Genomic DNA, 27,940 nt, shown 5'->3' with positions numbered 1-27,940 from the left:
ATTCTGATTTCATGTCAGATATTGAGAAAAACATGCATATGTGTCTACTCTTTTTATATAGTGTATGTAGACTTCTGGTTTCAACTGTATGCATAATACACTAATCAGCAGTAACAGACATTCTCGAAAACCTACACACTATACACATTCGTTGTGAGTTAAACCCTAAAGTCCCTGCAAATGAGTATTGACACACATTCAAGATTTATTGCAGTTCAAAGATCAGGGTTCTGCTTTTATTAGGATTTCAATAGAGTACAAGATTACCACAGCCGGTGGTGCTGTTGGATTGGCATCTACAGAAGAAGTTTCTTGGGTAACCTGGTACTCTACATTTAAAGCCAAGATTCACCTAACATGATGAACCTTTAGGACCATACAGTACTATGGAACACATTTTCAATGTCTTCCTAGTCAAAAGCCTCAGCAGACCACTGATTTCTGTCATAATATAATCGATATCCAATACTTCCCTGCATGATACAGCTACAGACGTGGACAAAATTGTTGGTACCCTTTGGTCAATGAAAGAAAAAGTCACAATGGTCACAGAAATAACTTTAATCTGACAAAAGTAATAATAAATTAAAATTCTATAAATGTTAACCAATGAAAGTCAGACATTGTTTTTCAACCATGCTTCAACAGAATTATGTAAAAAAATAAACTCATGAAACAGGCATGGACAAAAATGATGGTACCCCTAGAAAACACAGAACATAATGTGACCAAAGGGACATGTTAATTCAAGGTGTGTCCACTAATTAGCATCACAGGTGTCTACAACCTTGTAATCAGCCATTGGGCCTATATATATGGCTCCAGGTAATCACTGTGTTGTTTGGTGATATGGTGTGTACCACACTCGACATGGACCAGAGGAAGCAAAGGAAAGAGCTGTCTCAAGAGATCAGAAAGAAAATTATAGACAAGCATGTTAAAGGTAAAGGCTATAAGACCATCTCCAAGCAACTAGATGTTCCTGTGAGTACAGTTGCACATATTATTCATAAGTTTAAGATCCATGGGACTGTAGCCAACCTCCCTGGACGTGGCCGCAGGAGGAAAATTGATGACAAATCTAAGAGACGGATAATCCGAATGGTAACAAAAGAGCCTAGAAAGACTTCTAAAGAGATTCAAGGTGAACTTCATGCTCAAGGAACATCAGTGTCAGATCGCACCATCCGTCGTTGTTTGAGCCAAAGTGGACTACATGGGAGACGACCAAGGAGGACACCATTGTTGAAAACGAATCATAAAAAAGCAAGACTGGAATATGCCAAACTACATGTTGACAAGCCACAAAGCTTCTGGGAGAATGTCCTGTGGACAGATGAGACAAAAATCGAAGTTTTTGCCAAGGCACATCAGCTGTATGTTCACAGACGAAAAAATGAAGCATATCAAGAAAAGAACACTGTCCCTACTGTGAAACATGGAGGAGGCTCTGTTATGTTCTGGGGCTGCTTTGCTGCGTCTGGCACAGGGTGTCTTGAATCTGTGCAGGGTACAATGAAATCTCAAGACTATCAAGGAATTCTAGAGAGAAATGTACTAGCCAGTGTCAGAAAGCTTGGTCTCAGTCGCAGGTCATGGGTCTTGCAACAGGACAATGACCCAAAACACACCGCTAAAAACACCCAAGAATGGCTAAGAGGAAAAAATTGGACTATTCTAAAGTGGCCTTCTATGAGCCCTGACCTCAATCCTATTGAGCATCTTTGGAAGGAGCTGAAACATGCAGTCTGGAAAAGGCACCCTTCAAACCGGACACAACTGGAGCAGTTTGCTCATGAGGAGTGGGCCAAAATACCTGCTGAGAGGTGCAGATGTCTCATTGACAGTTACAGGAAGCGTTTGATTGCAGTGATTGCCTCAAAAGGTTGCGCAACAAAATATTAAGTTAGGGGTACCATCATTTTTGTCCATGCCTGTTTCATGAGTTTATTTTTTTACATAATTCTGTTGAAGCATGGTTGAAAAACAATGTCTGACTTTCATTGGTTAACATTTATAGAATTTTAATTTATTATTACTTTTGTCAGATTAAAGTTATTTCTGTGACCATTGTGACTTTTTCTTTCATTGACCAAAGGGTACCAACAATTTTGTCCACGTCTGTACTTAATCTTTAGGCAGGATGCTGAATCTCCTTAAAGAGACCAGTCCTGTATGAAGACAACAAATATGCGAGGAAGTGGGAAAGGAAGAGAACCATCTCGCAAGCTCCACCTATTGGAAGTGGCTCCCTATGAGTCAAGATCCAACTTTTTGATAAGTCTTGGGATTTGTCAAGGGAATATAGCCAAACCAGATATCCATCTTTAGATAGCTGTTTCAGGGTGTTTGCCCCTCATCAGTACAGAGTAAGATTCTGGCTGACTCAGTGTAATGCCTTCAAAGCTGCTTAGTCTGGGCGCTGAATCTCCCTAAAGAGACCAGTCCTGTATGGAGACTTACTGGAATTATCCGTGGTATTTAGAGTTATTGGCAATGCTCCATGGGAAACAAATATGCAAAGAGGTATTTCCCAAGAAAGAGATCCATCTCACCAGCGCCACCTATTGGAAGTGGCTCCCTATAACTATGGAGTATTTCTAGTTTAAAAAGGATACATAAAATTAAAAAAAACTTGGTTACTTTGGTCCAAAAACAGTGGCACACTTGTACACAGGTTGTATGTGGTATTACAGCTCAACCCAATTCACTTTAATGTGGCTGAGCTTAAATACCAGACACTACCTATGAAAAGTGGTGGTGCTGTTTGTGGAAGAAAGTTGCTTTGTTTTCCTTATTCTGGACAACCCCTTTAAGACCAAACAAGGATGTGTCTTCCAAGGGTTTAAAAAGATGTATCAGTTTTTGTTAACCAATGACCAATTGAAGTGACGCAAGGACAGCAGGTCATTGCTGTGCCCAGTAATTGGCTGCAACAGTGTCAAACAGGATGTTGATAGCGGTGAACCCGAACACTGTAGTAGTGATGGGGGAGCAAAGGAGCCCAGTCACAGAAGCGGGAAAGAGGGTACGTATGTTTCTCTCCTTTGGTCTGGTTATGAGGGAGAAACTGTTAAAGGACACACAGAAAATGAACAATGCCTTTAACAGTCTTACTTTTAGAGCGTATTAGTGAATGTGGGCCAGTGTAGCAAAACAAGATGCTTGATACAAAAGTTAGGAGCGCATGAAGGAAATGTAAGAATTACAATTGTTAGTTGAGGTTTCTGATTAGAAGCTTTAAAACATTCTACACTTAAAATTGACATGTTGAAAACCTCGGGACTTTATAAGCAATCAAGTGCAACTTTTTATGGCAATTACTCCGTGGGTGTATTTGTTGGACATGCTAATGTATTTCTTATTGGCATAACCTTCACTTCATTTTCGATGCCACGTACTACAGAATTTATAATGCGTCTTGCATCCACACATGGTGGAAGCAGCTACTTTATTCCTTTTTTTTGTTGTTAGACATAATGAATGACTTTTATAAAAGGTCAGCTGTGCATATAAGGTGATAACATCCATATCCTATGCTGTTCACTGCTAGATATCTATAATGTTTACAGTGTAAGGACCTGAACGATGGCGAGTCCGCTGCTGTGTGATTGATGGCTCTATCTAAGGTCTTGTGCCATAGTGCTGTGTAGGGAGAACACTGAACACAGTACTATCGGCGTTTTAATAATCACATTCACACATGGTGATGACAACAGTACTGCAGGTTATGAGAAGTGATCCCTTAGCGGAAAGGAAAGGTGCACACACAGCAGTAAGTAGCTTTCCCTCTTCATGTATGGACAAATCTCTTAAATAATGGTTATTCCTATATGTCTTCTAAAATGTCTCTCGAGAGTGAAGAAACCATGCACATTTCTAACACAATGTATATTAGTCAATTGTATTTTACCAAGCCCCTGAGGAGTTGGTGCAGAGGATGGGAGTGGTAGTGGTCCCGATGAGATGTTGTGTCACTGTGTACTCCCTAAGGCCATTGTCCATGGGGATTGGTGCAATGTCAAGGTGATTTAAAGACTCAGGCCAGAAGTAAAAGAATAAAAGTCTCTCTTTACTCAGTAAAAATTTTAACTTGTAGTACATCCAGCAGTAGTTTGGACAAAGTGTCATTTCTGTCCCCAGATGATGAGGTATGGTGGCTGGATAAGTGCCAATTAATGGCAGATCTGTGCTTTCTTGCAGATGACTCTTCCTAGAACGTCTGGATAACAACTGTTAGCTGGATATAGGTGTCCACTGTGTAATGCAGGCTTTGAGTTGCTCTGATCTGGGAGTAATGTAGGTAATGGGTGTCTGAGCCATAGTCCCTCACCTGCAGCAGGGCCTGTAAAGCTGTGGTTTGCTGGTCACTCTGCTTACTAAGAACACTATAGCAGGGCTGGCCAACCTGAGGCTCTCCAGCTGTTGCAAAACTACAACTCCCAGCATGCCCAGGCTACCTACAGCTATCAGCCTACAGCAGGGCATGGTGGGAGTTGTAGTTTTACAACAGCTGGAGAGCCTCAGGTTGGCCATGCCTGCACTATAGCCTTTCAGGAAAGTTGTCACTTGGGAATCCTTCACTCTCTTAGTAGGATATAGTGCTGGTCCCCAAGACCCTTGGAGTAGGACCTCTTGCATGTGCTTCCTTCTTCCTCACCATCTAAAACTAGAACTCTCCCTCCTGGCAGGAAGTAGGTCCAGCCCACTCCCACTAAGAGGAGAGGAACAGGGTCCCAGTCAACCATACTATGTCTCGATGATGTACAATACATTGCATAACAATAGGAACAACACAAGTATTTGCAGATACCCCCATGTTTAGGGTACTGAAATTGCTGTCTACTATATTTGATTTACTAGAACCAAGACAACCACTTTAAGATTAAAGTGTACCTAAACTTTTTCAGCAGACTTTTCAGTGTAAGCTTACACACGTGAATACATGAGTGGTAGCACTATATGTAACCATTAGATAATGTCTCTGGATTTGTTTTTAGCAGTTTTGTCCTTTGCATGCTTATTCCCAGTGATCTCTAAACTGGTGGCTGGAGATTATCTTTTATTATGTCTGACCAAAGACTACACATGGAGACAGATTCTGGTTTCCAAGTTTCTATCTCACTCTGAATCACCATATAGGACATTATAGAGAAATACTGAGCAGTACAGATGCAAATAAAGCACTTGCGAGGCGATAACACTATTAGCTGCTGAATCATGACTCTATCTGTACTTCCTTCCTCCATAGACATCTATGGGATAAATGCAATCTGACCCTACAGTGAGCAGGCAGCCCAACTTGATTTTAGGGTGAGAAGCATAAACAGCTGCCAGACACCTCTATTGGTAGCTTATCTGTGGGGGATCTAACACCTGGGATCTCCGCTGATCAGCTGTTTGAGGAGGACGCAACGCTCCAGTGAGTGCTTACTAAGCACAGTGCCGGCCATTGGAGAGTGGCTATGCTTTGTCTTTCAGCTCAGCCCCACTTAAATGGGACAGAGTTGCGCCTACACCGTGTGAACGATGAACATGACATCACTGGCCTAGGATTAGGCCAAGACACTCACCAGAGCACTGCAGTTGCTTCAACTAGCTGAATAGCAGGGGTCCTGAGTGTTGGGCTCCTGACGATCAAATATTGATGACCTATCCTGAGGGTAGGTCATTAATGTTAGAATCTTCAAAATCTCCTTTAATGAATCACATTTTAGGACTTTATAGCTGTCTGAAGGCCACTTCAAGGGGCATAGTTCAATGTTAAAAGTGTATCAAAAAGTAATAAGATAAAGGGGGTTATCAGGGTAACAGGATCTTTTAAAAAAATAAAATAAAAGATTTTTCGTGACTATGTCCATATGGTATATGTTTACCGTTACAGTTTTTAGAACATGCTATCTATGGCAGCTTTTGTTCAGATTTAGTGTACTCGTGTAAGGCTGCTACTTTTGTTGTCAAAAATGCTTATCTTAGCGACTAAAGTTTGTAATTAAGGGCGAAGTGATTGGCAGAATGTAGTACTGAGCTGTGATGTAGTCCTATAGTGCTGATGAGGGCTTTTCCTATGATCCTTTACAAGCATCCATGACAGTTCCCTACTGTAGATTGATGGGCATCAATAGTTAGTGAACATGATGTGGTAATGAAGAGGTTGTAGTAAAAAGCCTTTAAGACTTAAGTGTGTAACTGGCCGGTTACTACAAGCATTTTGTAAATTCATCATTCATCATAATTTATGGTCACAATAAACGTAATCAACATGAATGTTGTAGAAATAGGAGATAGAAGGTATGCAAATGAGCTCTTTGCTTGCTTTGTCTCTGATGCCACCAGATGTAAGTCAATATTCGAGCCTTTAAGAAGGCCTTGAGACATGACAAGGTTAATATTTAAGCCAGCAACTCATCTGCAGACATCTGTTTCAAGCTGATTGCCCCTCATCGATGCAGAGAATGGAGTACTGGCTTAACTCGGCGAGAGGTCTAGGTCAGGATTTGGAGGCTCTTAATTTGTGTGGGGAGGCCATAGAAATATAAGCAAACTCTTTCACATAGTGAGAACTCATAAACATAGAAACATAAAAGATGAGGGTAGAAAAAGACCCCCTGGTACATCTAGTAAGCACTTATATTATTTCCTGTATGGTTTATTTTAAGATATCTATCTAATAATATTTTCTGACATTGCTTCTGATCGCCCCCCCACAACAGATTGTAACCCCTTGTTCTCGTGTTTAGTTCCCTATAAAAAAAAAAAATTCCTCCCGAATCTTATTCAAACCTTTGGCCTATTTAAAGGTTTTTGATCATTTCCAAGGTGGACTTTACTACCATACAAACCAAGGAAACGCTTGGGGTTCTAGAGAGCAGATGGGCACTGCTGACCACAAGCAGTTGGCTGAAAAAAATAGAAAGGTATGCAAATGAGCTCTTAACAAGCTCTGCCTCTAATGCCACCAGATATAAGGCAGCTATCCTATAAGTCAATGTTCAACCCTTTAAATAGGTCTATGACTCGGATATTAAATAAGCCAGCGCCTCATCTGCAGACAGCTGTTTCAGGGTGATTGCCCCTCATCGGTGCAGAGCAAAGCTGGCTTAACTGGGTGAGAGGCCTAAGTCAGGATTTGGTGGGTACTAATCTCTATATAGGGAGAGAGCACTTTTCTCGGCATTAGGAGACTTATAGGCCATACATGCTCCTCTGGAATTATCAGAAGAAAGGGATGCAAATTAGCTTTTAACAAGCTCTGTCTCTAATGCCACCAGATATAAGGGGCTCTCTCCCCAAGTAGTACCCCCCAAATCCTCACCTAGTTAAACCAGAGGCAATCACCCCGAAACAGCTGTCTGCAGATGAGATGCTGGCTTATTTAATATCCATCATGTCTCAAGACCTATTTAAAGGGTCGAACACTGACTTATAGGATAGCTGTCTCACATCTGGTGGCATTAGAGGCATAGCTTGTTAAGAGCTCATTTGCATCCCTTTGTTTCCAGAATTCCAGAGGAGCATGTATGGCCTTATAAGTCTCCTCAGACTGATTAAGGCACTCTCTCCCCAAGTTGAGACAGAACCCCCCAAATTTAGAAAAATAAAAAATAAAAACAGACACACCAAAAAAGCAGTGGACATACTGGCTGTACAGCTGGTTCCACTGTACAGGGACCCAGTGGGGGAGGGGAACTTCCCAGCTGTAAAGCAGTAGCAGAAATTCCCAAGCTGCACTGCTATGTTGAGAGTAGAATTTAGTCATGTGATAATGATCACTAGACATAACTTTGCTTGGGTCCCAAGAAATGCAGAAATCACCTTATCACGTCACAATTTTTTCTTCTATCGTCTATTGTCTTTCTATTTGCTTTCGTTTCAAATTATGTTTCATGATAAATGTGATTATTAATGTGGTATTACGGTCATGGCAAGTTATTAACCCTTTAGCGACTGCCATACGGCTATATAAGTGCTAGCTGCACATAGCCCGTGCAGCTAGCACGTGTATAGACGTTATGGCAGCTCTTTAATCCAAGCGCTGCAAAACTCTGGGATTAAAGCTTCTGACTCTGCACTGCTGCTGTCACGGACAGCATACAGTGCAGTAATGCTGGCAAGGGACCAATCAGAGTGGTCCCTTGCAGGCAATCGTTCCGATTGGTTAGTCTGTGCAGACTTACCAATCGAATCGCGGCAGTGTAAAAGTGCCTGTTCCAGGCTCTGATCTGCGCTCTGCAGATCAGAGCCTGAAATCAGGTAATGTGTCCTGGTGCCCCACGATCTGTGCCTCCAACCCCCCCATGAGCCCTGCCTCCGCCATCTGTCCCCGCCAACCCCCCTCCCCCCATCCATGCATCCTGCCCCCATTTGTGCCCCCTCCATGCTGGCCATACCCGCCCCTTTCTAGCGCTACCTCCATTTGTGCCCCCTGCCCCCATCTGTTCCCCCTGGCCCGATGCAGCCCCCCTGCTGTTTTTTTTAATGGCGGCGGCTCCGTTCCTGAGCCACCGCCATCAGCAGCGAGTGTCAGCTGTATGCTGACACTCTGCTGTAATCCCGTAGATGCCGCGGCACGATGGGGCTGCCTCGCTGCGATGGCAGCGCCCGATGGTTGCCATGGCAACCGGAAGCTATACACAGGTGTCCGGTGTTGCCATCTACAGGTAATCTGATAGTATTATACTTTGCAATGCAAGACTTGATAAAAAAAAGTGAAAATAATAAAAGTAAAAATAAATGAATAAAAATGTAAATAAAAAAATGAATTGCCTTTTCCTATAAAAAAATGAAAAAAAATCAATAAAAAGAATGCACATATTAGGTATCACCGCGTCCTTAACGACCATCTCTAAAAATGTATCACATGATCAACCCGGTCCGATAAACACCATAAAAAAATAAAATAAAAACAGTGTTAAAAAAAGCAATTTTTGTCAACTTACATCACAAAAAGTGCAACACCGAATGATCAAAGAGGCTTATATCACACAAAATGGAACCAATAAAACAGTCACATCATCCCGCAAAAAATGAGACCCTACATAAGAAAACCGCTCAAAAAAAAAAAAAAAAAAACTATAGCTCTCAGAACATGGAGACACTAAAACATCTTATTTTTTTATTTCAAATATGCTATTATTGTGTTAAAGTGAAAAAAATAAAATAAAGTGTACATATTAGGTATCGCCGCATCTGTAACAACATGCACGATAAAAATTTCACATGACCTAACCCCTCAGGTGAACAGCCAAAAAAGCAATTTTTGTCACCACCTTAATCACAAAAAGTGCAACACCAGTGACAAAAAGGCGTATGATCCCCAAAATAGTACCAATCAAACCGTCACCTCATCCTGCAAAAAATTATACCCTACTTAAGACAATCACCAAAAAAATAAAAAAAGCTATGGCTCTCAGACTATGGAAACACTAAAACATCATTTTTTGGTTTTCAAAAATGCTATTATTGTGTAAAACTTAAATAAATAAGAAAAAGTATACATATTAGGTATTGCCACGTCCGTAATGATCTGTTCTATAAAACTGTCACATGACCTAACCCCTCAGATGAACGCTGTAAAAATAAATAAATAAAAACTGTTCACAAACAGACAATTTTTGGGGTCACCTTGCACCATAAAGTGTAATAATGAATGATCAAAAAATCCTATGTACCCAAAAATAGTACCAATAAAAACCTCAACTCTTTCTGCAAAAAACGAGCCCCTGCACAAGACAATCGGCAGAAAAATAAAAAAATATGGCATTCAAAAAATGGAGACACAAAAACATAATTTATTTTTCAAAAATGCTTTATTAAATAAAAAGTAACAAAAAGGTGCCAAAACCTTGCCTCAAAAAAATCGTAATATAGAGCAATTAAAAAGCATATGTACCCCAAAATAGTACCAATAAAAGTGGCAGCTTATCCCCTAGTTTCCAAAATAGGGTCACTTTTTGGGAGTTTCTACTATCAGGGTGCATCAGGGGGGCTTAAAATGGGACATGGCATCTAAAAACCAGTCCAGCAAAATGTGCCTTCCAAAAACAATTATGGTGCTCCTTTCCTTCTGCTCCCTGCCGTGCGCCCTTACATCAGTTTACGACCACATGTGGGGTGTTTCTGTAAACAGCAGAATCAGGGTAATAAATATTGAGCTTTGTTTGGCTGTTAACCCTCAATGTGTTAAAGAAAACATTTTTATAAAATGTAGAAATTTCATCTCCATTTCCCTTTAATTCTTGTGGAACACCTAAAGGGTTAACAAAGTTTGTAAAATCCGTTTTGAGTAACAAAAGGGGTGTAGTTTCTACAATGGGGTCTTTTTTGTGTGTGTGTGTGTGGGGGGGGGGGGTTCCACTATGTAAGCCCCACAAAGTGACTTCAGACTTGAACTGGTACTTAACTCCTTAAGGACCGGGCTCATTTTCACCTTAAGGACCAGGCCATTTTTTGCAAATCTGACAAGTGTCACTTTATGTGGTGATAACTTTAAAATGCTTTGACTTATCCAGGCCATTCTGAGATTGTTTTTTCATCACATATTATACTTCATGACACTGGTAAAATGGAGACAAAAAAATTTGAAAAATTAGCAAATTTCCAAGTTTCAATTTCTCTACTTCTATAATACATAGTAATATCTACAAAAATAGTTATTACTTTGCATTCCCCATATGTCTACTTCACGTTTGGATCATTTTGGGAATGCCATTTTATTTTTTGGGGATGTTACAAGGCTTAGAATTTAGAAGCAAATCTTCAAATTTTTCAGAAATTTTCAAAAACCCACTTTTCAAGGACCAGTTCAGATCTGAAGTCACTTTGTGAGGCTTACATAATAGAAACCACCCAAAATTGACCCCATTCTAGAAACTATACCCCTCAAAGTATTCAAAACTGATTTTGCAACTTTGATAACCCTTTAGGTGTTCCACAAGAATTAATAGAAAATAGAGATACAATTTCAAAATTTCACCTTTTTGGCAGATTTTCCATTTTAATAATTTTTTCCAGTTACAAACTTAATATTTATGGCTCTGATTCTGTAGTTTACAGAAACACCCCATATGTGGTCGTAAACCGCTGTACGGGCACACGGCAGGGTGCAGAAGGAAAGAAATCCCATACGGTTTTTGGAAGGCAAAATTTTGCTGGACTGGTTTTTTGACACCATGTCCAATTTGAAGCCCCCCGGATACACCCCTAGAGTAGAAACTCCCAAAAAGTGACCCCATTTTCAAAATTACGGGATAGGGTGGCTGTTTTGTTGGTACTATTTTAGGGTACATATGATTTTTGGTTGCTCTATATTACAGTTTCTGTGAAGCACGGTAACAAGAAATAGCTGTTTTGGCACAGTTTTTATTTTTTGTTATTTACAACATTCATCTGACAGGTTAGATCATGTGGTATTTTTATAGACCAGGTTGTCTTGGACGCGGCGATACCTAATCTGTATACTTTTTATTTATCTAAGTTTTACACAATGATTTCATTTTTGAAACAAAAAAAATCATGTTTTAGTGTTCCCATAATCTGAGAGCCATAGTTTTTTCAGTTTTTGGGCGATTATCTTGGGTAGGGTATGATTTTTGCGGAATGAGACGACGGTTTGATTGGCACCATTTTGGGGTGTGTGTGACTTTTTGATTGCTTGCTATTACACTTTTTCTGATGTAAGGTGATAAAAAATGGCTTTTTTAAACCGTTATTTTTTTTAAAAATTTACGGTATTAACCTGAGAGGTTTATATAGAGCAGGTTATTACGGACGCGACGATACCCAATATGTATACTTTTTTTAATGTAAGTTTTACACAATAATAGAGAGCCATAGTTTTTTCAGTTCTTAAGCGATTATCTTAGGTAGGGTCTCATTTTTTGTGGGATGAGATGACGGTTTGATTGTCACTATTTTGGGGGTGCATATAACTTTTTGATAACTTGCTATTACACTATTTGTGATGTAAGGTGACAAAAAATGGTTTATTTAGCAGTTTTTATTTTTTATGGTGTTCATCTGAGGGGTTAGGTCATATGATATTTTTATAGAGCCGGTCTATACGGATGAGGCGATACCCAATATGTATACTTTTTTAATTATTCAAGTAAGTTTTATACAATAACAGCTTTTTTAAAACAAAAAAAAGATGTTTTAGTGTCTCCATATTGTGAGCCATATTTTTTTTTTTGGGCGATTGTCTCATGTAGGTGCTCATTTTCTGCAGGATGAGGTGACTGTTAGATTGGTACTATTTTGGTGGGAATACTCCATTTTGATCGCTTGCTGTTGTACTTTTTGTGATGTAAGTTGACAAAAAAAAATGTTTATTTAGCACAGTTTTAATTTTTTAATTTTTACAGTGTTCATCTGAGGGGTTAGGTCATGTGATATGTTTATAGAGCCGGTCGATACGGACGCGGAAATACCTAATATGTCAACTATTTTTTACCACTTTCTTTTTACTTTATTTGGGGAAAATTAAGTTTTTGTTTATTTTTACTTGAAACTAAATTTTTTTGGGGGGGGAAACTTTATTTTTTCTACTTTTATTTTCACTTTATTTTTTGTCCCTCTTTGGGACTTTAACTTTTGGAGGTCTAATCCTTTACAATGCATTCCAATACTTCTGTATTGGAATGCAGGGGGCTGGATCTCACAGGCTCGTCACAGGAAGGCATTGCGCTGCCTTCCATGCCATCAGGTCCCCCCCATAGCCCCATGAGACCCGATGGCACCACTGCATCACAAAATGCCGCAAACAGCAGGTCTGAACTGACACGGGGGGGTTACGGGATCCCCCCACGCATTGACCCGAGGTGCCTGCTCAATGATTTGAGCAGGCACCTTGAAATACACATGACGCACCGGTATGTCATGTGTCCTTAACTACCGGGACATCATGCCGTACCGGTACGTCATGTGTCCGGAAGAAGTTAAAAAGTGGGTTTTGGAAATTTTAAGAATTGCTTCTAAACTTCTAAGCCTTCTAATGTCCTGAAAATAAAATATTTCCAAAATGATGCCAACATAAAGTAGACATATGGAGAATGTTAAGTAATAAATATTTTATGAGGTATCACTTTCTGTTTTAAAAGCAGAGAAATAGAAATTGAGAAAATTGCGAATTTTTCTAAATCTTTTGTAACTTTGGGATTTTTTCATAAATAAAGGTGAAATATATTGACTCAAATTTATGACTGTCATGAAGTAGAATGTGTCACGAGAAAAAAATCTCAGAATGGCTTGGATAAATAAAATTGTTCCAAAGCTATTACCACATAACGTGATGCATGTCAGATTTGTAAATTTTGACCTGGACACTGGGGCATCAATGACACTTCATGAAAAGGTCATGAAAGGGTTAAAGGATAACTGTTCAGCAAGTGTCCTGTAAAGAGTTTTGTCACATTATAGCTAATCTTAAAGTGTGTTAACGATGCAATTATGTAACCTACTAATACATTTATTAATTGAAGTTCTGGACCATTATCTTTATTATTGAAGTTACGCCCCTCTTAGCTCGGCCACCATTCTGCAGATAGTGCTCACTTCCATAAGATGGCAATGTTGTAGAAAACTGCGGCACTCCAATGATGTAGAAAAACTTCGCATTTTATTCACACCGAATATTGCTTACCTATGGCCGCAGGATACATCCATGGGGGGCGTTGTATATTCCATTAGTTCATGCTGTATGTACCACACATGGCATGTGTGGGGTCCCCGCGTTCCCACCGCGCATGTGCCGCTACGTTACCAGTGATGTCCATTGTATTGGACAGTCGTCCTTATCTCGAGCGGTCCTTCACCAGTTCCGCCCTTCTCGGTCACGTGCATCCTCTTGATCCACCACATGACCGACATAGACCTCATGCATAGCGGTACTGTGCGATGCGCTTTTCAACAGTTAATTATCACTGCATTATTTTTCTTACAATCGGGCATCTTTTGATCACATAAATCAATCATTATTTGAAGATTTCCACTCTCTAAATGTAGGTATCCCCTGTAAGAGGCATACATATTTTTTGTTTATATAAAAAATAGTAACAGTGCCATTCACTAACCTCAACGGGTCGCCGACTCCCACATCCCTCATTCCCCAGCAGGGTCGAAATCTAGACCCATGTCCCAACCTAAGGGTGCATCCATGTAATCATTCATATACTTACACACGTGGAGACAGACAAACAGATGTATCACCTATCTATATATATATATCTATATATATATATATATATATATATATATATTTATATACATATATATATATATATATATACACACATACATATACAGATAAATGAATAAAAAATAATAATAATAATAATAATAACTGTCAGGGCTTATTTATTGAGAGAACATATCATTCACTCCGGGCTTCACTAGTGTCTCTATTCCGTTATTCATATCTCATTTAGGCCGGTTACCTTATGCCAGTTATTCTCTCCCGGTCATAGGGATCCGCCCATATAATAAATCAAGGTTCATTTCTTCTTAGTGACCTCTAACTCCTTTTCTAAGGAGGGGATTTATATTTCTCTTTCCCTTTTAGGGTATAGGTCATAATCAGATTTTGTAACTCCACTGCCCTCACTTCATTTCACTCTGCTCACATGCATCCTTCTCATTAGACATCTGTGATGTCACCAGTCTCTACACCAGCATAGACCATGACTTGGGCCTAGAAACAATGAAATGGGCTTTAGAGAAATCAGATTTTAGTGAGGAACTCTAGTTCTTACTGTCTCTGTTGGAAGTGCTACTTACAACTATTTCCTTCTTGAGGAGGCCTTCTATGAGCAATGTCAGGGTACCGCAATGGTTTCGAATGTGGCCCCGACATATGCAAATATTTATATGTCACACCTTGAGGAACAGTATATATAACCAACCACCTTCTATGCATCAGCAAGAGGGTGGTTGAGGTATATAGATGATGTTTTTTTGATTTGGAAGGGGTCAATAGCTGATCTACATATTTTCCATGAACATGAGATACATGTTCAGTTGAAATTTGCTAAAGTGTTCTCTCGGGAGTCCCTACAGTTTGTAGACACGGTGTATGTTAAAATGGGAAATTGGAGACTGACCTGTTTATAAAATCTACAGACCGCAATAATTTATTGCAATTTGATAGTGCACATCCAAGAAGGATGATAGAGTCTCTACCATATAGCCAGTCTTTGCGAACTAACCGGATAGTTTCAGATGAAGAAATGGTAGACAATCGATTGCAAATTATGGGAAAGAACGGGAGGAAGTGGAAAGATAACTGGAATATTGAGACAGAATTGGCATATTCTGTCTCAGTCATTCCCACAAGTGGAGGAATTCCAGCTACCTCCACTGATGTCGTATAAAAGGGCCAAGAACTTAGGTGATTAAGGGGTAAAAACAGACATGGAAGTGAAGGAGAGACAGGAGGGCAAGAAGGGATGTTACCCTTGCTGGGCTGCTGCAATTACGGCAACCTAATCAAGGGGGACTCCTTCAGTCACCCAAGAACTGGAGAGAAAAATAGAATTAAGGATTTTTGCACCTGTAATTCACAATATGTTATCCATATCTTGCAGTGCCCGTGTGGCCTACTTTAGACCACACAGCCCTGCAAGATTTGGATAAATCAACATAGGTACACAATCTGGAAATTATTATCTAAAAGGCAGGAACCAGAAGATAGGGAGGAGATCCAATTGCTGGTACCAGAAGATTTTGTAAGGTATAGACATAATATCTGACAGTTGAGATTTAGAATCATTGATGGTATTCCGCCATTGCGGAGAGGAGGAGATAAAGAGAAATTGTTGAAAAAACTGAGATAGATATTTGAATTGGATACAATGGAACCAAGGGGCTTAAATAGAGAATTTAAAGTGGGTTCTCTCTTTTAACCATGTAGATGTGTGCAATACATTGAAGTATAAGTGCCCGGCAATAAGCCGTGTTTGTTTTTATTTATTTCTAATATTCTTTGTCTTTTATATCTTTTTATTACAGGTATCTCTATGTACAGTACAGGCAGAGGGAATAACATCCATGCAGGAAGGATTGTGTGTTCTTTACATTGGACCTTATTTGAAGCTATGTACTGAGGGAATCATCAAAGATGAGTAATGATGAAATGGTGGCAGTGTTGGGCACACCGAGAGGGGATGGTTGGGCGAGCACACCGCTCATCTCCGGTGGGGAAGTTATATGGACCTGATGTTACACCTTTTGGTGCACAGGAGGTTAAAATGATGGAAATGGGGGCATAACAAGATATTAGATGCCTAATGAGAAGGATGCATGTGAGCAGAGTGAAATAAAGTGCAGGCAGTGGAGTTACAAAATCTGATGATGACCTATACCCTAAAAGGGAAGGAGGAATATACATTCCCTCCTTAGAAAAGGAGTTAGAGGTCACTCAGAAGGAATTAACCTTGATTTAATATATGGGCGGATCCCTATGACCGGGAGAGAATAACTGGCATAAGGTAACCAGCCTAAATGAGATATGAATAACGGAATAGAGACACTAGTGAAGCCCAGAGTGAATGATATGTTCTCTGAATAAATAAGCCCCAACAGTTATTTTTCTTTATTCATTTATCTGTATATATATATATATATATATATATATAAAAGATGGGTGATACATCAGTTTGTCTGTCTCCACGTGTGCATGTATATGTGTAGAGAATGGATGATTACATGGATGTGCCCTTAGGTTGGGACATGGGTCTAAATTTCGACCCTACTGGGGAATGAGGGATTTGGGAGCCCGCGACCTGTCGAGGATAGTGAATGGCACTGTTACTATTTTTTATATAAGCAAAAAATATGTATGCCTCTTATAGGGGATACCTACATTTAGAGAGTGAAAATCTTCAAATAATGATTGATTTATGTGATCAAAAGATGACTGAGATGGGCAGAACTGGTGAAGGACCACTCAAGATGATGGCGGCTATCCAATACGATAGACGTTACTGGTGATGTAGCGGCACATGTGCGATGGGAACACGGGGACGCCAGACACGCCATGTGTGGTACATACGGCATGAACTAATGGAATATACAACGCCCCTATGGATGTATCCTGTGGCCTGAGTCATAGGTAAGAAATGGAACAATGGATCTGAATAATGGTTTGATATAAGACTATATAGTAATGTGGTTGACAAAGATAGATAAGTGTCACCGCCAGTTCTGTGAGAAGGTCTGGCAGATGTTCTTCTCTACCTCTTGCATGACGTTCTTTGTTTTGGTTTCACTTTTCCTTCTCCTAGGTGTCACCTATTTAGACTAATTGTCTCCCTTTATATTCCCTCCCATACTGCCTCACTTTACGGTTTATACTACTTCCTGGATGAGGTGTTCACTGCTGGAGGCTGCTGCTGCTGTTTGCTAAGATAAGTATTTTTCTTTATTTGTGTTTCCTTGCTGGCTTGATTCTAGGTGACCCTGACTCCGTCCGTATTAAGTGCAGGGAGCCGGTGGTCATGTCCCCTCACTATTATAGGGTCTTTAGGTGTCACACAGTCTTAGGTACGTGGGCATGCAATCGTCTACCATTCAGACCCTTACATGGGCATAGCAGTCAGGGAGAGCTCTTAGGGTTTTATAGGGCTCACCCATATACTCCTTAGTTTGGGATCAAGCCAGTCGGATGTTTATTTATAAGTTCCAGCTATCTGCAACATCAGCCGTGACAAAAAGTTATTTTTACTATAAATTAAAGGGGGAGCTAATATTAGCCAATTTTAGGTGTTTTGTGTTTATATATGTTCACTATTGGTATGTTTGTATGAGCTTGATATAGACCTATAAGGTCGAAAAGTCGCAATATTCGGTGTGAATAAAATGTGAAGTATTGCTACATCATTGGAGTGCCGCAGTTTTCTACAACATTGCAATTATTTGAGGAGACCCAGAGGCCTGGACTCAATACTGTGGGCACCGCCTCCAAATGGAATAGCTGAAAGGACTAGTGAGTAGTGCTGTCTTGTATTTATTTGCTTATATTCCATAAAATGGCTGCATATGGTGGGAAAAGTGGCAAAACATGTTGTTCAGCCCTGTTTATTGAAACAAACTGTTTATGCCATCTCAATTGTCCGGTCCTGGAGATCGGGAGTCTAGTGTTTCAATAGAGGAGGCTGATTGATGTGTTTGGTCACATGCCAGACTTACCTTTGCTAGTGGAGCACTGTGAATACCAGTGCCCACGACCCTGGACATCTGCTACACGCTTTTCCGAGAGTATTGTGATATTGTTGGACAATGCCATACATCTCACTGTAGTAGTATTCTATCTTGCTTTATACTGTGGGGCTGTGCCATAAGTGCCCCCCCCCCCCCTTAGCAGATAGACAACTAGGATTTGCTCAATATTAAGCCCCGTGTCCCCTGACGATTCATGGGGCCTTTCTAGTATATAAAGCAGCCTTCTGATATGTTCATTTGATGAAACGCATTGGGACACGCGAACATATTGTAGCCAATTTATTTATGTACCACTCCATTACCCCGATCGGACACTCAGTTTAGCCTATGGACACTTTACGGAGAGCTGGATAGGGATCCTTGATCAGGGTGAGGTTCCGGACAGGGCCACCCCTTGCGGGGCACGGACCCCGTGTTAGGTCACTAGGGCTGAATAGATCAAGTATGGTGTTATAGGGACAGTTTATCTCTTTTTTGAAGGGCCTCCCCACTGCTACGACTGACCCAAGAATTGGATGCCTGCACCACTGCCTGGACATCTGGTACCAAGAAGCCCATAGGGTGACCATTTTTTCAACCAACACTTCATACCTTGTGAATAGTGAGGTTCTCAACCAAACTGGTAAGACCATTCCGTGTTTTTTATATAGTGTCCCTACTGTCCCGGTACCATTCCATGGGACTTGTATTTAGGGACCCTATGCCCTGAGCTGTATGCACCTAGTCTGGTCTGACACTGTGTTCTAGATGGCACACTAATTTAGGTCCTGCACCTGTTTGTCTATTTGTTTGTAAGGGGTATTTTAACTCTCTGTTACGGGAGTATTTTTGAATACATTAAAAGTTAGGTTTTACTATGTAACTGCTCCCCTTTCTTTGACTTGTTTGGTCACATGCCCCTCCACCTGCAGCTATCTTATGAATTAAGTACTATCTGAACTGAAAAGACTGGCTGAATGCATTTTGTTAGGATTAGTTATAAAATGTCCAACCCCTTTAATAATGGGTTTCTTAAAAGGTAATGAGTGCAGATAAAATACTGTATCAGGAAAATGTGAAGGAACTGAGGATAGCTCCATGGTGGAGTGAGGGATTTATACTATAACTCTTCTTAATTGTTGCATTTGTTCCAATTCTCTATACGAGTTATGGTGGCTGCTCATGGTGGCCTCACTAATAAGATTCCCACTTGTATTAAAGAAGCTTTCCTTACCAATATCCTAGTCATGGTGGCCCTTATTAGATGATGAACACATGTGAACAGTCCTCACCTGTCTTGCTGTCCACAGTGAAGTGCTTCTCTCCCTCCAAGACACTATACACCACTCTTGCACTACTTCCATAGGCTGGGTCATCTGCATCGAATGCGGATACTGCCATTACAGATGTTCCTATAAAGTATGACAGAAACAAGCTTTGTAGTTCCAGTCACCATTTGTGGTTCAGCTTGTCCAAGTAATGTGACTTACCAACAGGAGATAGCTCAGGGACACTTCCAATGTATGGGGCCTGAAGAAACCGTGGTTCGCTATCATTAATGTCCTGCACTTTAATGATAAATTCAGACTCCGGCTCAAGTAGTCTATCTGTGTGTCTGTCTCTGGCCTGGGCACGGAGGGTGTAGAAGGTCTTGTACTCCCGATCCAAACGCTCGGTGGCATGAATATCTCCTGTCAGTTCATCAATGATAAAGATGGAACCAGCTCCCTCTCCAGATATCGTGTATTTAATGGAACCATCTCCTTCATCCGAGTCTGAATGAATCTGGGAAGATGAAATTGGATGTTAGTATGAATCAGAGGAACTAATATGAAATACAAAATTGGGCAACATTTTATATAGTAAAATATTAAATCTAACTTGGGCAAAAAGATGAACTATCCATTTTTGACTGAACATAACAAAAAAAACATTCAGTTCCCTAGGAGACCGAACAAAGTCTCAGTGGCTGTGACCTGTGAAAGAGGAACTACCATCACAATGCGAGAGCAAGAAAATGAAGAAAACAGCGAGAAAATGTCTTAGGTGAGTGACAGTAGATGAAGCAGGGTCTTACAGCAGGACCGTGAAGTGGTGATTGTACAGAAAGATAGTCATTTTAGATGCAATAATATGAAATCAGTGTTCCTGAGAACGGATCTCAAGGCAGAAGCTGAAAATACATGCAATTCCAGCATCTAAATAGTTAAATTCAACCTTTTATTTTGGCATGTTAGCTGCTTGTATAATTAAATCTCTTACTAAAGCAGCAGATTTTGCCTGTAGACTCTGCCAGCACTCCACAGACCCATAAGGGTTGATTTTGGCTTTTTTCAGATCAACATAGCCCACTGAACTAGATAATCATATGTCTTGTTTCAACTGTGCAAAGTATATAACTATCTAAATAAATGGCCAAAATAATGTAATGGGATGGCCTGTTAAGGGGGTGGGATCAAACATTAAGCTCCCCCTTTAAAGGGACACTTCCATCAAATTGTATTTATCACAGTCTATATACAATTAGAACATCACACATCACACAAATGAGTGCAACTTTCTTCTGTGGGCATCTTCATTTTGGCCTATTGAGTTAACAATAGAACTGTCAATCTGTCATCCCAATTCTACATCTACTATTTTTATGATGATTACCCTTTAAATAACATATTCCCCTCACAACAGAAATAATCTGACATTGAATTGCCTTTATATAGGATGTCTTATCATTTGTGCTGACTGCTACCGAGGGACAAATTTTCCCTTAAGGTAAAAAGATTGTGGGGGGAGAATTTACCATTAGGAGAATATCTGAGTCCGTTTTGCTCTAGTCGGCATTGGTGTTCTTTGTGCCACATTTATCAAATGTCGCATGTTGTTTGACAAATTTGTCTCATCCTTAAAAGGGTTGTACCACGAAAAATAATCTGCAGTTTTCAAACCAGCACCTGGATCTGAACACTTTTGTAATTGCATGTAATTAAAAATTTAGCATAGCCACTGATTCAATAACATGTATCTGTATAGCGCCACCTGCTGTTTGTTCTTTTTCTTATTTCTTTGTCCTGCTCACTGAGAAGGTCGCACATGCTCAGTTTCATCCTTCAACTGCCTTCTGAGCTGTGATAGGGAGAACATGGGAACGCCCCCTTAACTGCAGCAGAAAAGACACTCCCCTTGAGCTGCCAGCTTAAGATAAGTCAGACAGAGCAACGAGTGGGGAGATCTCTGGATCCATGTGAGGTACAGAACTGGTTCTAGCTTTGTTAGAAAGAGGTCGTCATGTATTGTATGATGTCTGATTTTTTTTGTTTACAATAATTATGGGATAACCCCTTTATAGCACTTTGGGTTCTTGACAATAATGACACCAATACCAACTGCACTGCGAAACAGGGTGATGCCAGTCCTATCTGACATCATAACATGTCAGAACTCTGCCAAGACAGTGAGTAGGCATTTACCTATACTTACTAAAAGGGTGCAAAAGTAGCAAAGCAATCCACAGGAATCTTAAAGCACATTCATTAACCCCTTAGGGACGCATGACGTACCGGTACGGCATGTTTCCTGAGTCCTTAAGGACCCATGACGTACCGGTATGTCATGAGTTTAAAACGAGATTGCGGAGCTGTGGGGGTTAATCGGAACAGGATGCTTGCTGAAATCATTCAGCAGGCATCCTGTCACAACAAACCGCGGGTCGATTCAGACCTGCGGTTTGCTGCGCTTTCTGCAGATTCTGATCCCCGCGGTCCCTGACCGCGGGGATCAAACTCTAAAATGCCCCAAATAAAGTTTTTTTCACCCCCCTGCACCTCCCGACGGCATACAATCATTCAGGGGTGCAGGGGGGTGAAAAAAACTTTATTTGGGGCATTTTAAAGTTTGATCCCCGCGGAGGCGGGCGGGTGGTGCGGCAGGCGGGATCGCGATCCCCTGCCCGCCTCCTCTTGAATATTTATTGGCGTCCAGTGGTATACCAGAGTGTCAGCACATTGCTGACACTCTGGTATAAACGGCTGACATCTGTGATGCGATGTCAGCCGTTTAACCCTTTCCATACCGCGTTCCGTACGGACGGCGATATAGAAGAGCAAAAGTTAACAGTCGGGAGCTCCCTCCCTCTCCCATCGGGGGGCTGCTGTGCCTTTGCAGCCCCCAGACAGGATGGGGTCACAGAGGGAGGGAGCACCCCTCCTTACCCTTCCTCGTCTGCTCTGTTGCGGCCACAACTGAGCAGACATGGAAGGTTCCCATGGCACCAGGACGCCTTCTCAGGCATCCTGCTGTCCATAGTGCTGAACAGATCTGTGCTAAAGGCATATATCTGTTCAGACAAAGTGTAAGTAAAATACAGTACAGTACACTATATAGTGTAGTGTACTGTATTATACAGACATCAGACCCACTCGATCTTCAAGAACCAAGTGGGTCTGGGTCAAAAAAATGCAAAAAAAGTGAAAAAAGTTAAGATAAAAAAACACATTTATCACTGAATAAAAAAAAATAAAAAATACACTACACATATTAGGTATCGCCGCGTCCGTAACGACCTGATCTATAAAACGGTCATGTTACTTTTTCTGCACGGTGCACGTTATAAAAAAAAAAAATTAAAACTATGAGAAAATTAAACATTTTCCCACCTTACTTCCCAAAAAAGGTAATAAAAGTGATCAAAAAGGTCGCATGTACGCCAAAATAGTACCAATCAAACCGTCATCGCATACCGCAAAACTCATACCCTACCCAAGATAACAGCCCAAAAACTGTAAAAACAATGGCTCTTAGACTATGGAAACACTAAAACATGATTTTTTTTGTTTCAAAAATGAAATCATTGTGTAAAACTTACATAAATAAAATAAAAAGTATACATATTAGGCATCTCCGTGTCCGTATCGACCGGCTCTATAAAAATATCACATAACCTAACTACTCAGGTGAACACTGTAAAAAAATAAAAATAAAAACGGTGTAAAAAAAAGCAATTTTTTGTCATCTTGCGTCACAAAAAGTGTAATAGCAAGCGATCAAAAAGTCATATGCACCCCAAAATAGTGCCAATCAAACTGTCATCTCATCCCACAAAAAATGAGACCCTACCTAAGATAATCACCCAAAAACTGAAAAAACTATGGCTTTCAGTCTATGGAGACACTAAAACATGATTTTTTTGTTTAAAAAATGAAATCATTGTGTAAAAATTACATAAATAAAAAAATTGTATGCATATTAGGTATTGCCGCATTAGTGACAACCTGCTCTATAAAAATACCACATGATCTAACCTGCTAACCTGTCAGATGAATGTTGTAAATAACAAAAAAACTGTGCCAAAAAAGCTATTTCTTGTTACCTTGCCTCACAAAAAGTGTAATATAGAGCAACCAAAAATCATATGTAACCTAAGCTAGTACCAACAAAACTTCCACCCTATCCTGTAGTTTCTAAAATGGGGTCACTTTTTGGGAGTTTCTACTCTAGGGGTGCATCAGGGGGCTTTAAATGGGACATGGTGTCCAAAAAAAACAGTCTAGCAAAATCTGCCTTCCAAAAACCGTATGGCATTCCTTTCCTTCTGCGCCCTGCCGTGTGCCCGTACAGCAGTTTACGACCACATATGGGGTGTTTCTGTAAACGACAGAATCAGGGCCATAAATGATGAGTTTTGTTTGGCTGTTAATCCTTGCTTTGTAACTGGAAAAAAAAATATTAAAATGGAAAATCTGCCCAAAAAGTTAAATTTTGAAATTGTATCTCTATTTTCCATTAAATCTTGTGTAATCTTGAATACCTTGAGGGGTGTAGTTTCTTAGATGGGGTCACTTTTATGGAGTTTCTATTCTAGGGGTGCATCAGGGAGGCTTCAAATGGGACATGGTGTAAAAAAAAAAAACTGTCTAGCAAAATCTGCCTTCCAAAAACAAATATGGCGCACCTTTCCCTCTACGTCCTACTGTGTGCCCGTACAATAGTTTACGGGCACATATGGGGTGTTTCTGCAAACTAAAGAATCGGGGCAATAAATATAGCATTTTGTTTGGCTGTTAACCCTTGCTTTGTTACTGGAAAAAATGGATTAAAATGGAAAATTTGCCCAAAAATTGAAATTCTCAAATTTCATCTCCATTTGCCAATAACTCTTGTGCAACACCTAAAGGGTTAACAAAGTTTGTAATATCAGTTTTGAATACCTTGAGGGGTTTAGTTTCTAGAATGGGGTCATTTTTGGGTGGCTTCTATTATGTAAGCCTCCCAAAGTGACTTCAGACCTGAACTGGTCCCTAAAAAGTGGGTTTTTGAAAATTTATGAAAAATGTCAAGATTTTCTTCTAATCTTCTAAGCCTTGTAATAACATCCCCCAAAAATAAAATATCATTCCCAAATTGATCCAAACATGAAGTAGACATATGGGGAATGTAAAGTAATAACTATTTTTGGAGGTATTACTATGTATTATAGAAGTAGAGAAATTGAAACAATTTTTTACCAAATCTTGGTAAATTTGGTATTTTTTACTAGTGTCATGAAGTACAATATGTGATAAAAAAAAACTATCTCAGAATGGCCTGGATAAGTCAAAGCGTTTTAAAGTTATCAGCACTTAAAGGGACACTGGTCAGATTTGCAAGAAATGGCCAAGTCCTTAAGTTGAAATAGAGTCCTTAAGGGGTTAATTTCCCGATTCAGCACTGTGGATTAGGGCACATTTGTAATTTTACACCTTGTATTACTCCCAGGATTATTAGATTTTTCACGCAATCCAAAACGTCATAAGTATGAGAATATTGTAATAATACGCTAGGCTTACAAATTAATTCATTGACTAGAAGCGGTATCCTGGGGTCTGCTGATAGCCAAATTCCCATTGATTCCAACATACACCTGTAATCTGCATGCATCTATCGCCTTTAAAGAAATCTTTGCTTTTTACTGATGATTTATTGGGACACACAACTTAATCATCAAATTCAGGTGTTTTATTCATTCATTCCATTAGCACAGGTGTATAAACTCCAGCCCCTAGTCATGCAGTCTGCCTTTACTAACGTTTGTGAAAAAAATGGCTCATTCTCAAAAGCTCGAGACTAGATGGTACTACACGAGGATGCTACCATTATAAGAAATCAACTCATGAAATGTCTTCCCTCCTACATAAGATACATAAGTTACCAATGCTCTACTGACTCAATAACTGCAGAGTCCAAAACTTTTCTGGCAATAACATCAGCACAAAAACTGCCACAAGATTTTTAAGGCATAGGTTTCCATGACCGAGCTAAGCACGATGCCAAGTGTTAGATGGAGTGGTGTAAAGCACACCACTAATGGACTCTGGTGCAGTGGTAACATGTTCTGTGGAGTGATGAATCACACTTCTCTATCTGTCAGTCTGAGGGATGACTCTGGGTTTGGTGAATACCAGGAGGACATTACCTATCTGACTGCACTGTGCCAGTCATAAGATTAAGTGAAAGAGGGATAATACTATGGGGTTGTGTTTCAGGGGTTAGCTTAGGCCTCTTAGGTCCAGTGAAGGGAAATCTTGATGCTTCAGCGTACCAAGACTTTTCAGCAATTTGTAAACTTTTTGGGAAGAGTTTTGAGGCCTTTTTTTGTTCCAAGGCATGATTGAGTGACTTCGACATGGAAGAAGCCAACTGGTCCATACACAGCCCTGATCGTATCTTGTAGAACGCCTTCCCAGAATAATGGAAGCTGTTTAACCTCCTTACAGTCACATTAAAATTGGAAGAAGCCTCCCAAAAATGTTACCTTTTTATTATAGATTTTTATTATGTGCAACAAAGGAGAGAAAAGAAAAAAGAATGCGGCACTTACCAAAAAATACTCTTTGCAGCTTTATTCACATAAAAAGGTCAGTGTCATGCGGACAAAACACAGCTAGAAGGCACAGCTGTGTTTTGCCTGCATCACGCTGACCTTTTTATTTGAATAAAGCTGCAAAGAGTATTTTTGGCGAGTGCCGCATTCTTTTTTCTTTTCTCTCCTTTGTTACAAATACCACTTGTTTTTTATGTTGAGCACCACCACTACTCACATTCGATCAGTGCAACATCAAATTAAATCCCACACCTACAGAAGTGCTGCCCATATCCTCTACATATTACTGATTTTTAAAATGTGTCTGCAGTAAATCTTGTTGGCACACAACTCAGGGGACACAACTGCATTTTTAACCCATTAGTGACAATTAATTTTAGCCTTGAAGAGTTTCTGTCACCTGAAAAATGGGTATTAAGCTGTCTGACATTAGCAATGTGCCAATGTCAGCTGAACATAACTATATTAGTGCCATTTCACTGCCCGCCCCTGTTATTGAGAAAAACTAACTTTTATATTATGCTAATTAGCCCCTAGGAGCAGGGGGGGGGGGCGTTGAAACTACTCCTAGAGGCTCTGGCCCACCTCTTTTCATGCCCTTCTTCTCTTGATTGACAGGGCCAGGCAGCGCTGCTCTCCTCCCGCTGGACGTGTCTGCAGTGTAAATCTCGTGCCGTTCAGTATTCGGCGCATGCGCAGTGAGGAAGCCAGCAGTCGCCAAGCGCCCTTTCTCACTGAATGGCACAAGATTTGCACTGCAGACACGGCCAGCGGGAGGAGAGCAGCGCTGCCTGGCCCTGTCAATCAAGAGAAGAAGGGCGTGAAAAGAGGTGGGCAAACGGAGACTCTAGGAGTAGGCGCAACGCCCCCCCCCCTGCTCGTAGAGGCTAATTAGCATATTCTAAAAGTTCATTTTTCTCAATAACGGCGGCAGACAGTGAGATGGCACTAATATTAGTTATGTTCAGCTGACATTGGCACATCGCTAATGTCAGTCAGCTTAATACCCATTTTTCGGGTGACAGAAACCCTTTTAGGTTCCACCTTTGTGTTCCAGCAGTCATAACTAAATTTTTGGGGCATATATAGTGTATTAAATAACTTGTATTATTTAATTGCAGGGGGAAAGAAAAAAACAGCAATTTTTACATTATTTTGTGGAATTTTATTTACAGCATTCACTATGTGGTAAAAATAACAATTTTAATATGTGTGTCACGACAATGATTATAATGCCACACTTCTATAAAAAATGTTTACTATTTTTCCAGGCTGTCAGCTCTGCAACTGCTCCCCCTCTTCCGCCAGACTGATGGGCAGGGGGGTGGCTGCTTTAGCTGCTCATATATCTGGATTGGTAGCAGATAGAGATATGTATTGTATAGTTGGAAAGCTGGCATTCCAAGTTTTCAAAAAAATACAAAAATCATAGTATTAGCCCTCATGCACACGACCGTGGTGTCTTTTGTGGTCCACAGATACGGATGGCGTCCGTGCGTGTTCCGCAACTTGCGGAACGGCACGGACAGCCTTTTAATATAAATGCCTATAGGACATGTTATATTTTTTAGCGGGGCCATGGAACGGAGCAACAGATGCGGACAGCACATGGGGTGCTGTCCGCATCTTTTGCGGCCCCATTGAAGTGAATAGGTCCGCATCCGAGCCGCCAAAACGGTGGCTCGGATGTGGACCCAAACAACGGCCATGTGCATGAGGCCTTAACCTCAGTACATGGGAAGATGTCGCTCTTCGAAATCAGGATGCAGTGAATGCAGCTGAAAGGGAAAGTAAAAGCAGGTTTTACCGCATTTATTCCTGACTTGATTGATAACAGTGATATCTCCTGCTGATGTTCTACTAATGGTGTCATTTTGTTCTTATACGAAAGACTGG

The 27,940-nt window shown here is 40.4% G+C and overlaps 1 protein-coding gene across 1 annotated transcript in view; it reads right to left on the bottom strand.

Annotated features, from left to right (window-relative positions):
- CDH22 (cadherin 22) overlaps nucleotides 1-27,940 on the bottom strand; it is a 157,879-nt gene that overhangs the window by 39,215 nt on the left and 90,724 nt on the right. The window contains exons 2-3 of the mRNA XM_044297318.1: nucleotides 19,683-19,977; nucleotides 19,485-19,604 (exon numbers count right to left, since the gene is read on the bottom strand). Coding sequence (XP_044153253.1) covers nucleotides 19,485-19,604; nucleotides 19,683-19,977 — 415 coding nt within the window. The remainder of the gene's footprint in view (nucleotides 1-19,484; nucleotides 19,605-19,682; nucleotides 19,978-27,940) is intronic.

The sequence above is a fragment of the Bufo gargarizans genome, chromosome 6, assembly GCF_014858855.1.
Source record: "Bufo gargarizans isolate SCDJY-AF-19 chromosome 6, ASM1485885v1, whole genome shotgun sequence".
In the NCBI taxonomy this organism is placed as follows: domain Eukaryota; kingdom Metazoa; phylum Chordata; class Amphibia; order Anura; family Bufonidae; genus Bufo; species Bufo gargarizans.
This window is presented reverse-complemented; position numbering and strand designations above follow the sequence as displayed.